Consider the following 14640-nt stretch of genomic DNA (forward strand, 5'->3'; position numbering starts at 1 on the left):
TCTTGGTACTCTACTTGACGTGCGGGTGACAAACTATGATTGACTAAAGAACTGGCTATTGAAAATTGGCTATCAAAAGCTTTAACACTGTTGGCCATTATCCCAAAACGAACCCACAATGTAATCATTAGTTCCAAGAATGGGTAATTTTTTGTGAGGGAGGCGTGGGAGAATATTTATTACCATGTCCATTAGTTCGTGGTACTTTCCAAGTCGAAAAAAAATGATAAAGGTTGGGAAGGAACTGTCTATTGCATATAACATTTTCGGTTTTTTTAGGTAAGTTAGTTTTTAGGGCATAGCTTATCTATCTGTTTGTTCAAAAACAGAATTAATTTGACAGTTTAGTGAGTGTTCCTAGCTTTGGACAACACATCGTTTCGTATATGGTCTCACACTACGTCAGTAGTACAATTGTAAAATAATTAGATCATTATACATTCAACCATGTTTATCATGGAATCACCTTTCACACCAGACACCTACTTCTAGCCGAAAAAAAATAGTCCTTCACCAGATCCCAAAACGTTCTTAAAATTCTCAAGTCAAAATGTCAACTTCCAAAAATCGGGGCATAATTTAGATTTCTCCCATCCGGATACTAACACTAACCCACCCATTAGAATAAGACGTTTTCAAAATACTCTCATTAGTTACTCCTCCCTCCTCTTCCGATTTCTTGCTCAATGTTTTAGAAACTTAAAATAAGGCAAAATTAAGCTAACGACAACCAGTATTTTTCGAGACTTGTTGCACCAGTATACGCACATTATACGACGTATCACAATAAGAATATTTGAGAAGGACAGAATGCGTTAGTCTTGCTTTAAAACACCTAAGAAAATCGTAGTGGTTACTTCAATTTTTTTTAACTATACATAACTGAAAACTTGTTCCACCCTTTAATAGTTCTATGTACAAATTTCAAGTAGAACCCTGTTTCAGTTATCCTCTCTTTATACGAGAGAAAGGGCAGCGCCCAAACAAACCTAGACCAAGAAAAAAAAGCCGTGACGACAATAGAACATTATGCATCAGATCATCCTTATCCAAAACATACTTTTTGATAAAGGGAGGTTTAGCTGAGCCCACTAAGCACAACACAGAACCTTGAAGACTGGGTGGGGCATACCGAACAACCAAAAACGAAAAGATGTCATGTTCCTCTTTAACCACATAAAACGCCAATAATACATTTCAACATTGCCAAGACAACAAAGAAAGATATTCAGAAGATGAAGCAATTTTTCAATACATATTGAATAACTTTCTCCTCAGGACAAACACGACTAGAACTTCTGGATGCAGTGATTCTCCAAGGAGCGTTAAACAAGTATGTGAGACATAATCTGTCCTCGTGTTGTCTGAATGTTTTACTTGTGTTCCTCTAATTCTGAAATCGTCTGAGGAACCATGTAACGCCAAAGATAACTATGTTTTTTCTCTCTCAGTTGTTTCCCAGAAGCTACTTTCCAGTGGCTGAGGTTAGGTAAGTTTAGTCGTGCACGTGTCATCTGAATGACTCCTGTTTTGGGGAGAAAGCTTCACAGATTTATCCATCATTGTCATAGTCAGGCGGGTGCGCTGAGTCGCCTGAGTGGAGTTGTTCATGCCGGCGTAAGATGTATCCAGTCTACGACAGACCAAACGCAGCAAAAGCCCTTTGAAAGCTTTGTTAAACCTCCGATTTCTGACCGAGTAGATGATGGGGTTCATAGCAGAGTTACCAAAGTGCAGTACTTTCACTGCCATCAGGACGCGCATGTCCCATACGAATGTGCAAGCAGCGCACCATTTGTAGATCAAGATCGCCGAAAAAAATGGAAGCCAGCAGATGGCAAAAACGCCGGTTACTAAGGCAACAGTATAGGCAACATGAAGGTCCTACAAAAAAAAAAGGAAAGCAAGCTGTTCAAAATCAAACTCAAGAACACTTACAGTCTGGAGATACAGGGAAGAGATCCTTTCGAGAGTCAGAGGTAAGACACTTGAAATACAATTTGCGCGTTGACCGTATAATACTCTTCGACTTCTCGAAAAGCTTTAAAATCCCAAGCAATTTATATTGTTGCTAGCAAGAGCTGCTGGTTACGAAAAAGAATTGAAGCGAGTGCGGGGTATAGATGTTAATTCGTTGTTTTTGAATTTCTAACCGAGCTGGCACAGTATGCCAAGATAACGGAAACTGTATTCAACCCTTATTTTTAAGAGCCAGAACGTCCTCAAATACATACTAACCGAACCATCACGATCAGCAGGGGTCTTGGCACTGCGAATCGGAGATCTAGTGGGGTTGAACTGCTTCGTGTTCTCCCCTTTTACTTTACCGGGCAAACCTAGCTGGATTGGCTCAGCATGATGGATTCTCTAATCTTCAAACTTCACCCTAATTTACTCAGTTAATGTTTGGTTATGAATATACCTTCTTTAGGGAACGTCTACTATGTTCTTTCAAGCTCCTTTTGGCCACAAAGAAGATAGCTATGTAAGCAGCAACTATCAACAGGGACGGAACGAAGAAGAAAGTAAACGTGTTGAATATGGCGACATCTTTCCAGCCGGAAAGCTTTCTCAATAAGGCGTTGAAAATGGCAAGCAGCCATGAAAGCACGATACCGGCGAAAATTTTAGCTGCAAGGAAAACAGAGCAATTGGATATTAAGCTGTTGTATGGACTATACGCACTAGAAAACGAGAAGTAATACGATGAAGGAAAAAAATTAAGGCAAGGGTTTGGAAAGACGGAGGGAATTGACGAGTGAAGGATTGATAGGATCGAGAGAAAGGCAGGAGGAAGAGCAAAGACAGGAAGATATAAAAAGTGAGAAAGAAAGTGTGTTGAAAAGGAAGAAGTTTTTGCATACCTTTACTGATCTTCCTGTGTTTTAAGGGTGCGACTATAGCATAACACCGCTCTATACTAATACACGTCAAGTGCAGAATAGACGACACACCCGATACAATGTCACCCAATTGGTAATACTTATACAAATCGTTCTTGAAGTCAAACGTGACAATGAAATATATCCATAGGGGAACAGAAAATAACCCAACCAAAAGATCCGCCACAGCTAGAGAGAATATGAAGTAGTTGGTTTTCGTTTTAAGCTTGGGGGTGGTAAGGAAGGCGATGGTGATCAACAAATTCCCTGAAAAAAGAAGAAAAAACGATGTTAAATTGTTATCATTGAAATAGGTCTCCCTCTTTGTGAAAACAGTTCCATGGCGCCATTTTTGAACGCATCTTCCACTGGCAATTTTCAAACTGAAAAGGATAGTGGTTCCTGTTCACCAATTTTCAAAATAAAAATGGCCTATTATTCCTTAATTTTGAGCAAAATCGCTTTCAAATTTGCCGCTTCACTATTCACGAATAATTTTAATTATTAATAACTGGTGAGGCGGCATCAAAATAAAAGTGCTTCTGTCGATTAGAGTGGATTTCGATTGCGAAACCAAGCCAAAGTTATCACCAGTTGATCGAAAAAAAAATTAATATTAAAATGAGGCCAGCTAACAGCCAAGCTATCTACAGTTAGTTACTGAGTTTCCGAACAGCACTAGCCACGCTTATGCCGCCATTTTACAATTCCACCCAAAAGAAACAAATGATTTTTAAAAAAATACCTTTAACCCTTTAACTCCTAAGATCTGATTGTTGATTCTGCCCTCCAACTGCCACAAATATCCTCTTAAATTTGTTATGAGAATTTGGTATAAGATCAAGACAAAAACTTCTACCTGATAAGTTTGAATATTCTCATTACCTGTTTGTTGGATAATGTAATGATCTTGTAGGGAGAAGTTTCATGTTGATCACTGGTGGGAGTTAAAGGGTTAAACCAATATCAGTTAACCCTTTAACTCCCAGAAGTGTTTAAATTGTAACTTCTCCCTATAATATCCTCACCTCATCCAACAAACAGGTTATAAGAAAACTCAAACTCATCAGGTTCGAAGTTGTTATCTTGATCCAACACAAAATTCTCAATACTAATTTCCAAAGACATGTGTAGCAGCAGGAGGGGAGAATCAACAATCAGATCTTGGGAGTTTATAGGATGAACAAAGAGATTCCAAGTTGCCGTATGTCTTTTCAGTAATAGATTATAGATGACGTCAAAATGTGGTAAGGACAAAAAAGCGGCACATGAGAAGATATCTGAGTGTCACTGATGTTCTTACCACATTTTTAAGTCAACTGTGATCCATTACTTTACAGACCCACGGCAAAATAGAATCTACATATATGATAAAAAGGGAAATTTTGTGAAAGGTATTGTCATCTATGCGTCTGTCCTCCAATATATCATGACTAAGAACCGATCAAATGCGTTTGTAATACAGCGCATCATCTAAAACCATAAAGAACAAATTTTCTCCACGAGGGTTTTGGTTACCAAGGTTACGTATCAGTGAAAAAGATGACGATCTTAAAAACAAAGTAAACGACTTTCCTCTTTTATTCTGTTTATATGGGACAAAAGAACGGAATTCGCGAGCGAGGTCAGTTCAACAGTTAATATGCCCCGTTCACCAGATTTTTTGTTTTTAAAAGGCATAATGTAAAATGCCTTAGGCGAGCTAAGCAATAGAATATTCAAATCACGTACCACAGTAGCAATAAGCAAAGTCATCTCTAATGTTTTTGTGTACATACGTCTTTAGCTGACGATGTATTTCACAAAGTTAACCTAAATGGAAGCCCACGTGTGGGGTCGGTTAAACGCATTAGCCGGCGCTGGGGCCTTACAATTTAAATAATGTCCTTGCTCTCTTGTCTGATTTCAACCCGAGCACAATATAAATGTCTGCTAAAGCAGGATTTGAAAAGAGATCAAACTAAGCCTGAAACATTCGTCGTGTTCTAAGATCTAACTAAGTTTAATGCAACGCATCTATTTTTCAGTCTCGTTTAGAAACGTGAGAACCAGTCATGTTATTATAAACGCGTTTAAAATCATTCACTAATACTAACCCGCAACAATGAGGATTACGAGAGCAGAATATATTCCAACTCCAGTATAAACCCAGCTTGGCTCGATCTGAAGAGCATCAGCAGGAGCTCTTTGCGTAACATTTGTGGAGTTTTCCATTGATCCGTGATTTAAATCCCAAGTCAGCGAAACTCAGTGCTAATAATAGAGAAGGATCAAGAAAGACGAATTATTGATAGTCATGCTCTCTAATTGGTCAATAACCTATCGTTTAATTTACCAGTTGGCCGAAAGAAATAAACGCAATTTACATTTAGTTCATCCTGACCATCCATCTTTAGCTCGAAACATTCAAAAACATTTTCTTGAGTTCTCTCGACGACATGGCTTTTTTTTTCTTCAAAATATCGATATCGAGTTTATTCGTCTCTCACCCGCGTAACCCGCTGAACTTACCACCTCAGTATAGTCTGACGAAGGGCTAACGCTCGAAACGATCAACTCTTTAAGGTGGCCAGTGTACGTTATCAACTCAGTTGATAATACTAAACTCCCCTGTTATACTCTCCCACCGAAGTAGTACCAGAGTTCTTTAGAAACTTAGCCCCTTTACCAATTTATTAAGGCTTCGCCTTCTGATTACTGGGCTAGAATAAGTCGTACAATCTTAGAAGAAAATAGCTATCAGAGATAGCTCATCACGTGGCCGCTTTAAACTATCGAAGATCAAAATGATCCTCTTTAATCGATGAATCGCAATATTTGGCCCTCACAACGTCTTCTAATTTGCGCTTTTCTAAATCGCAGCAGAGAACGTCAACACCTTCGCTCAACTGCTATTGAAAGCCTCAAGTTCTCTTCAGTCTTATTTCACCAAACTTGCGAATGGAAAACAACCTTAAAGTACAAAGACAGCAAAGTAATAACGATCAGCAAAAGCTTTACAACTTGCTTGAGTCAAGTTGATGACGTGCTGCCAGTTCACCGTTGGCCATCAGTGTACCCAACGTGAATAAGTCTCGACGCCATTAATGAACAGACCTACTCATGTGAGGAAGTCTGTTTGTTAATGTCGTCGAAATTCATTCACGTTGGGTACGTTGATAGCCAACGGTGAGCTGGTAGCACGTCATCAACAGGTAAAATGGAACTTAATAATAAACTGAAAAACCGACAAACCTACTCTGAGGTATGATAAAGGTTGCGATTCGTTTTTCATCATGAATAGGTCACATCCTATAGTCAAGCATCTTCCACACTGTGGCTGCCGTTTTTAGGTCGTGATTTACTCTTTAAACTGAATAAAGGTTTTGGGCCAATGGAATTCATGGCATTGGATCTTCATTGATTTCAGCATTGATACCTATTTTCTTCTGTTTACGTAACTAATCTAGTGAAAATATTAGTAGATTTTCCCGACGACGGCTGTTAAGCAAACTCAGAGTTATCACAAAACCTCTCTCGGATGAAGGATGCAATCTTACATTTTCCATTACCTGGGTGAGTTAACCTTCTTACAGCAAAAATATTTACCTTTACGATAGATATGAAGAGTCATGCGAAATTTGAAATTCACTCACGATGGCCGGAATATCTCGCGTACGCTAAAAAGGTTAATTTTGCGGCGTCTTTGGACTGTCCCTTTTAAGCGCCAAGCAGATCAGCTCGTCATTCTCAGTTTTGTCCGACAGTTATAAGATCTGAGGGAAAGTAGTTTGACCGGCCAGAGCACCAAGTTTAGCTGGCTGGCCCTTGAAAGCCGGAATATTTACTTCTACCCCTGACCTCGGCGGAAATTGCTGAAGAAAGGGGGCGAGATTACATATTTGACAGTGACGTGAGTAGATCAATTTCCGCCGTCACCATAATGATAATCTTCATTACAGTCATTGGCTCCACGGTAACATTAAGGTAAAGGTTAATATTGTCACGGAAAACGAATGATGCCACTTTTTAAGTCAAGTATTACTGAAAAAGAGCAGATCGGTAAATTGCCAAACCATCGAAAACTTTGAGTTTAGCTTTCTGACTGGATGTTTGCCATATGATATCACCCTGCAGATTTGCCTTGCCGATGTAATAAACAACTTACAAGGGAATATATCAGCTTAACAATAGCCACCTTAACGAATATTGGATTAAATAAGAAAAATAATTCATTAATAAGTAATGTAGCTTGCTTACGGACACAATTTACTGAAAACTATATACCAGTACAATTACAACTGATTACAAAGGAGTTTTGGTATGACTCGGGAGGGATAAATGGAGGAAATTCTAAATTGATTTTTAAAGCATTTACAACTTTTTGTATTTCAACCAAAAGGCTGTTTTTTTCGGTTGAAGGTGAAACCAGGTGTTCCCGCATCATATGCAAAAATCGCTTCAACGCGAGAGGAAAAAGTGGTAGCACATTTCTACAATAAAATGAGCTCTACTTAATAAGCGTTGCTACGACAAAATTAAAAGGCATTAGAAAGAGAAAACTGCAAACAATCACTTTTTACGAAGGGCAACGTTTGATACAAAAGAGAATTGTATCAGGATTTTTTTAATTTGTGGACTGGTAAGAAAAATAAAATTGATTATTTAAAGCTAAAATTGGCGGCAAAGTCTTTGATCTAGCGGTGTTCTTGAATAGGGAGAAACAACGAAGATCCAATTTGATAAGCTGAGAATCAGAGCCACTCATGCGCGAAGAACAGACAACTGGATATAAACTCTGCAGGTGTGAAATGAAAATGTAAATATCTCTCTCTACGAAATGTAAATATATATCACTTTAATCAGGACAAAAGATATTGATGCAGTATCAAAGTCCCTGATGTTTGTTGAAAGATTGGCCCAAAAAACTTGGCTTTAAGAAACGGAGAGATACTTTATCAAATTTGATTGTTTATTTGCACTTTTTAATTCGATTCCACTCTTCATTGATGTTTTTCTTTCTACTCTCGTTTCAGTAGTAATAATTGGGTTTGTTCGTCAAGATATTTTCAGAACGTTAAAAACACTTATGAACGAATGAATATTTGATCGATATTTTTTTGTTTCACTGAGATTTACTTCTGCCTTAAAGGCCTACTGAAATAACGATATACCAACTAATTCCGAACTAATTCCTTTTAAAACCAGTAACTAAGAAATTAAATCATATAACGTTAGTTTATAAACAAGACCCTTTTAGATGCTCGAAAGATGAAAGCACGCCACGATACTGAAAACATAACTCGTTCTCAAATTTTTCAGCCGCTAAATCCTAAATTACTTCTATCCAGTCCAACCTCCAAATAATTTGATTTATCGTTAAGACTGAAGCTAATATAAAGGAAATGAAGCCATTTCGCGCTCTGGTCTTCGTTTCGTGAACGCGCGAAAGCATCCTAAAAAATCACTGAATTCAATCAGTGATGAGCTGTACTCAACTACAGGAGTCTAGACAAAGCTATGCACAAGAAACTTTAAGAAAGGAATCGAATTAATCAAAGAAAAATCACCGAGGCGGCAACATCTCTGGCTGCGAGGTATGACACAGCAGACAAATGAAAACGAAGTCGGAGAAATTGCCTTAACTGGAGCCTTTCGGAAGAAAGGAATGCATGTAGTTTGTTTGCTTATGCAGAGAACAACACACCTTGTGTATATGTCAGCCTTGAAAGCGCAGGAGAAAATCACGCACGAATGCCGCCGTTAAGATTGAAATAAGAAAAATTACTCTGCCCAGTAATCGATCAATCTCTTGTTGTGAGTGTAAGAAAATGTTACAGATAATAAAATACCCACTGTGTTGGTCTAAAATTCAAGATAACTTGTGATTTCTAATTCAGGAAGACAACATCAGTAGAGACAAATTTAATGGACCATATTTCTTCCAGCGAAAAAAGTAGGAAGAAAGTGATAAAATTACCCTTTTTCTGATGTTAACCCCAAAACAGAAGTGCTAGGAAATACTTGTGCTATGGTCGCTAGAGCTTACCACGTTACACCTGCCTCTGGGTAGTAATTTATTCCCTAACGGAGAAGCGAGAAGTGGCGGCTACTTTGGAGATGTTTCATGATTAAAACTTACCAGTTAAATCGTAGTTTTCAAGTTTTCAAATAACTGTCGAATCATGAAAGTCCACCGTCTGACTCAAACAAAATTGTCACTGAATGCCCACGTGAAGGAAAAGATTGAACTAACGGTCTTAAGTCCAAAGGAATATGGCAATTTCTGTGATCTGGTGATTACACGATCATGTACAAACAAACTCACGATCGAATTTGTTGCTGTACATCGGTAAACAGTAAGCAAGGATTATAGCCTTCTATGTGCAATCATATCGGCCGGTGTACTGCTAGCTGAACCTCAAAATTGAATTTTGGAGATTAAAACACTTTGAAGCCACCTACTGTTAAACTAATAATCGCATAAAACACAAATAGATTCAAATTTCCCGCAGATTTACACAATTCAAAGAATACAAAGTTAAGCTATTCGTCTGCGGGTCTTTTACATCAACACAAAATTCACTGGTGATTTACAATACCACCCTGTTTTTGGCCCAGGAGCTTTTGGCGACGTCAGTAAAACTTTTCAGTTGTAACTTTTTACATCATAGATTATGCTTATTTCTGAACACATGAGAAATTCAATCAAGATTCTAAAACACTTAATAAATGCTTACATATATATATATATATATATCCTTATGCAATCAGTCATAGACTAACAACCGTCACTTTTACTTATAATGGAGACAAGATGGTTTCGGCCGCGTACGCGGTACTAGCTAATTTTTATCACTAATTACATTGCGAAAAGTTGCCTTATTTAGGTTTTATAACGGAAGGGGTGAATAATTATTGAGCTTCCGAATTTTGTACAAATTTCAAAGATGCCTCTTACCATGTGTCGCATCCTAACCTTACGGTTCGTGGAATATACACCTTTGATAGGTGTGGTCTCGTGTATAAATCATTTTCTCACTCCCAGTAAGTGCTATGGCCTTATCTCCTCTTAATCTATGGTTCTCTTTTACGCACGATTTGGAATTTACTGAATGGTTAACCGTCGTAAAAACAGCTGAACACATTTCCTTATTACTACAACGTGAAAGTGACTCATTTTGAGCTAGAAAACTAAGACAAATAATTAGTATACAGCTGATATTGACACCAGGCTTCAATTGATGTCACTTAGTCACACAAACCTATCAACCAAACATTGCTCAAATTAGCCGAACTCCAGGCTGTAGGCGATTACCTTAGTTATTTATTCATCGAACAGTTCGATAAATTCTCGACCGCAAGAGTTTTTTTTTTCAAACCCCTCTTTTCCATACCAGCAAAAAAAGATGGAGAGTAATTTCATGAACCACTTTTTAGGCTTTACGTAGTTTGTCTTAGTAGGCAGAAAATAGGGTTTTTCTACTGGCCAAAGCACTCATAAATCTGGCCGCACAGGTTAGCCAGATTTCTTCGTGAAAACAACGTACTAATGCTAGCAGGCAAAACCAAGATCATGTTTTCAATTAAGACCAAATTCTTTTGAGTTGGTTGATTAGGTTGAATTTTTTTCGTGGCCTTTTGGGTGAAATACCTCTTAAGGGTTGATCTAATCAGGACTTTTTCCACACCAGATTGAAAAGGTCAAAAAAGCAAGGGTAGTAACCGCTATCGTTATCGCGGGCTTAATGAGGTAGCGATGGGTGGGGCTCCAGTAGCTTGTAAAATAACGCTTTAAACATGCTTTTTCGACATCGCTGGATATGAGAGAGGGAAATCAGTTCGAATACTCTCAATTTGTGAAAGTACCATCTTAGTACCCGCACAATTTTAGTACCTATGCAAAACAGTTATAACTTAATTGATTAGTGGTCACGAATACAAAATACTTTTGTCTCATCGTAAATTGACTTTTTAATCAATATCAATTTTCACTAGAAGACATAAATACGATTCTGAAGTTAAAGCAGTCAAAATAAGCACATTGTACGCCGAAATAATGAACTGAGAAAAAAACTGTCGGAGCCGAGTTTTAATAGCTTTTAAACCACTATACTTAGTTATCTCCTCGATGAACTGAACTGATTTGTTATCTTATACTTCTCACATATGTCTGACAACAAGTTGAAATTTTCTTTCCTCTCAGACTTTGAGTTAAATGTACTTGGAGTAAGATGTTTTCTAAGAGTAAAATCTCTTCTTCGTTTTGTTTTTCTGACCATCAGATACTCTTTTCTAAGTACGTACTTCAGCTATGTAACTTTTTTTGTTCTGAGAGATATCAGATTTCTTCTCTCAGCCAATCTGTGAAAATCATACCTTTGGTACTTCGCTTTACCAGAAAGGATCAGCATGAATTAATGAATAACAGACAATACACTCCAAATTTAAAAAAATTTCCCTAGAAAGTACTCTTAAACTTTTTTTTCTCTTTTCAGGGAGTCTGTTCAGTTGTTCACCTTTTTGGCATTGAATAATTTTAATTCAACTTGTTCTGAATTGAAACTGATGATGCCTACTGCCTACCACTAAGAGTTCAATCGTGAATTACTGGTAAACAGACCGCGAACGACAACGCATCATGTTACATTTACACCATCAATGCACTAATTTATCATCCTATATCCATGAATGGTCATTAAGCTGCAGAGTTTGTGTTCAGAAGAAAAATTTAGCCAACAAAAGATTGTGTAATGGAGCAACACACTATCAAATCTGGCCTGAATCTGGAAAAGAAATCCGAAAGGCAATCTGAGAGAACTAGTTGGAACGTGTTCCTTAAGAGATTTGATAGGGAATCGACGAGGAAATGTGTTTTGTACAAAAATATGATTGCTAATTTTTGAATCTATATATTAGGAAAACACAAAAGAAGGAGAAGAAGAAGAAGAAGAAGAAGAAGACAAAAAGGAAAAGCCAGCTGTTTCACGGTCAGATGTAGCCGCGACTTCCGAAATGAATTTTCGTTTCGACTCTGTGTATTTGAATCTGAATGAGGACAATGCTGAGAACCCTATCTCTGTTATGGTAACAATGGATTTCAATTTAACCCGTGGTTGTGTGAGAGCTCTGTTATGATAACCATCAGCAACAAGCTATTTGCGATAAAATCGTTTCGGTTACAGACAGGATGTGAGCACGCATTTACATGAAATTGTCTCGCGGGATTTTTGATCGAGTCTATATATTCACAAAAAGAGAAACATAATATTTTGGTGTTCATAAATATTATAGTTTGACGATCAACTTAAAATTGAGACTTCTAGGTGTAAGACAAACTTCACCATCGCGCCTTGCCGCGAACTACGTATACATATTTTATGCAAAGGAAACAAAAAATTAATTTACTGCAGAAGCGATACTGAACACCGGAACAAACGACCAACGAAGCCGTCTCGATGGATGTTGCAATTGCGCTGGTCTGTTTACTTTATCTGTTTCTCGCCATTGACTTGATTTACGGCTTTCAGAAATGGCGAGAATCTCTCAAACCAGAATCGAAGAAGGAGAAAACTTCATCTTGGATGGAGGATCGCTGCGCTTTGCAACGAAAACCTCGAAGCGTTAGAAGGACGATGATGCTAATAAACAGAGGTCTCAAAGGATGATAACTCCAAGTTGTGGAAACAGGAGATTATACAGAAAATATTCACACGTATGAAGTATTGCTTTAATATTTTGAGCTGTGAAAGGAAGGAAGAAGTTCCGAAGTGAAGCTACACGGTAATTTTGCGATCGCCCAGGCTGAAGATGATGATTATGGCACGACATAATTAGAAATCCGCGCAAACATGCTTGCAAGTAAAGAAAAAGGAAGGATAAGACAATTAAATGACCATTATGCGAATTCTCCGACTTTCTCAAGGATAGAAAATCAAAAACACCCCGCATAAAACGCTTATGGAAGACTGTTTTGTCAAAAGTAAATTTACATGAAATGATCTTTCGGCGATACTTTCACTTGTCACTGTAATTTCATTTGTGAAAGAGTTGTTTGGGGATCGCATGATTAGCTGTTGAGAAAAAAGCAAAACGTGTTTCATTTTTTAATAAAATCAACAGTACTTACAATACGGCTATTCAGCTTGGTGAAATTTGAATTTCCTCGGCATATCAAAGCTGGAGGAAAGAAGAATTATTGCATCGACTCAGGTTACGATGTTTCCAACCGGGAAGACGAAAACATTTACAAACATCTGTAACTTTCCTGAACGCAAAACATTGACTTCTAAGTCAAATAAGACTATCAAGACTCGTAAACTAGAAGTCCTTATATTGGCAGAAAGTCTTTTTGGAACAGCCTGTACTCTACTTATAATAAGAAATTCATCTGAAAAAGAAAATGTTTGCATGACTCAGCCCATCCATAGCTATTGAATGTGAAAAGATAGATATCTTTCGCGAAAGCGTCAAGATGTTAATCTCTTTCATCTTGAACATCAAACGAAAGCTGGTTCGTGAGTTACCAACAATTCGAAATTATATTCATAAACAGTGCAATATGGTGGTGGTTTTTTGTTGTAACCGCGAACTTTTAGTCAATTTTAAAAAGGTGATAAGCTTTCGGTTCCATTTACGCGATAACTTAGTCTATAAATGTAGTCAAGAGAGTTTATCAGTCTGGCTCTTTTGATGCAACATAATCCGAGTATTGCACGAAAGAAATCATTTGTTTGCAGCAGAGATGGATTGGAGAAAAATGACTGCTCGAAGTGGTCTAAAAATAGTTCACAATGGTGTAGTATTTCATAGATACGAATGTAAACATGACACCACTGATTATTTCTTGCGTTGCGCGGCAAAAATCGTTACTGCCGCCGAGAAAATTCTTGCAAATTACAGAACGGTAAGTACTGAATTAAAAAAAACCTTTTAGACTTCATTCATTCACCTCGCTATACATAAATTGCCCTCAACAAAATGGCAACGTACATGTTAAAAAGAAAAAAAGTATATGAATAAACAGTGTGGGATCTGGCAAGGAAACTAGTTTAGCTTTGTAAAACTGGGTAGTTATTGGTTTTTACTTTTCCATCTCCAAAAAGGACTTAAACGAAAGTAAAAAACCAAGGCGCTCTTGGAAAAGTTACAGAGTCACATCAAACACCAAGTAATCCTCTGAGATGCAATTCAAACGATGAGAGTCCTCATTTGAGACTTGTTTTAGTAGAAAATTACCTATGATCTGGCCATTTAAAGAGTCAAACAAACAGAGAACAACCCATCTTTTAAACTATACGTAATAGAAAATAGTAAACGTACATGTAGCCAAAAAAAAGGTTACCTGACTTTCATGTAATTGGTGCGCTAATCGAAAATTTTCCCACTTAACACCTTTGTGGGCAAAGAGGTTTGCCATCAACTACAGAGGTGTTTTTCTTTTTTTTTTAAGAATCAGTTTAAAACCTGTTCCTGTGAAAGTTACAATATTTCAAAACTCAACTTACCACGAGATATGTCACGTTGTTATGTTCAAGAGAGCGTGCTGGGGATTTTTACATCTCTGTCTGGATTTGCTGCTTTTATAATTTTTCGAACGACAATGAGAAGCAATCTTTATGAAAAGAAAAAAAAATGTTAAATTAAAGCCCAAGGCTTTTCATCCGTCCCCAGGAAGGAAAAGCACTAAATTCGGCAACTATCACTGGGTCAGTCATTTTACGCAAGCTAAGTAAACAGAGCGTTCACTCAAGTATACAGTGCTTTTCGCGCGCGCCAA

At 37.6% G+C, this 14640-nt stretch overlaps 1 protein-coding gene across 23 annotated transcripts in view; it reads right to left on the reverse strand.

Annotated features, from left to right (window-relative positions):
• Positions 1 to 233: 233 nt before the first annotated feature.
• LOC113677594 (adenosine receptor A2b) overlaps positions 234 to 14640 on the reverse strand; it is a 39922-nt gene continuing 25515 nt past the window's right edge. For 8 of the 23 annotated variants that reach the window (XM_089196460.1, XM_027194416.2, XM_089196461.1 and 5 more), the window contains 4 exons: positions 4979 to 5135; positions 2865 to 3149; positions 2423 to 2631; positions 234 to 1884 (listed from right to left, as the gene is read on the reverse strand). In XM_089196460.1, coding sequence (XP_089052586.1) covers positions 1486 to 1884; positions 2423 to 2631; positions 2865 to 3149; positions 4979 to 5096 — 1011 coding nt within the window. In that variant the 5' untranslated portion in view covers positions 5097 to 5135 and the 3' untranslated portion in view covers positions 234 to 1485. Of the gene's footprint in view, positions 1885 to 2422; positions 2632 to 2864; positions 3150 to 4978; positions 5835 to 6470; positions 6638 to 9003; positions 9354 to 9822; positions 10105 to 12990; positions 13041 to 14368; positions 14476 to 14640 lie in introns of those variants that run through there. The other 15 variants (XM_089196470.1, XM_027194419.2, XM_089196469.1 and 12 more) reach the window with 8 other exon arrangements.

The sequence above is a fragment of the Pocillopora damicornis genome, chromosome 2 (assembly GCF_964200805.1).
Source record: "Pocillopora damicornis chromosome 2, jaPocDami1.2, whole genome shotgun sequence".
In the NCBI taxonomy this organism is placed as follows: Eukaryota; Metazoa; Cnidaria; class Anthozoa; order Scleractinia; family Pocilloporidae; genus Pocillopora; species Pocillopora damicornis.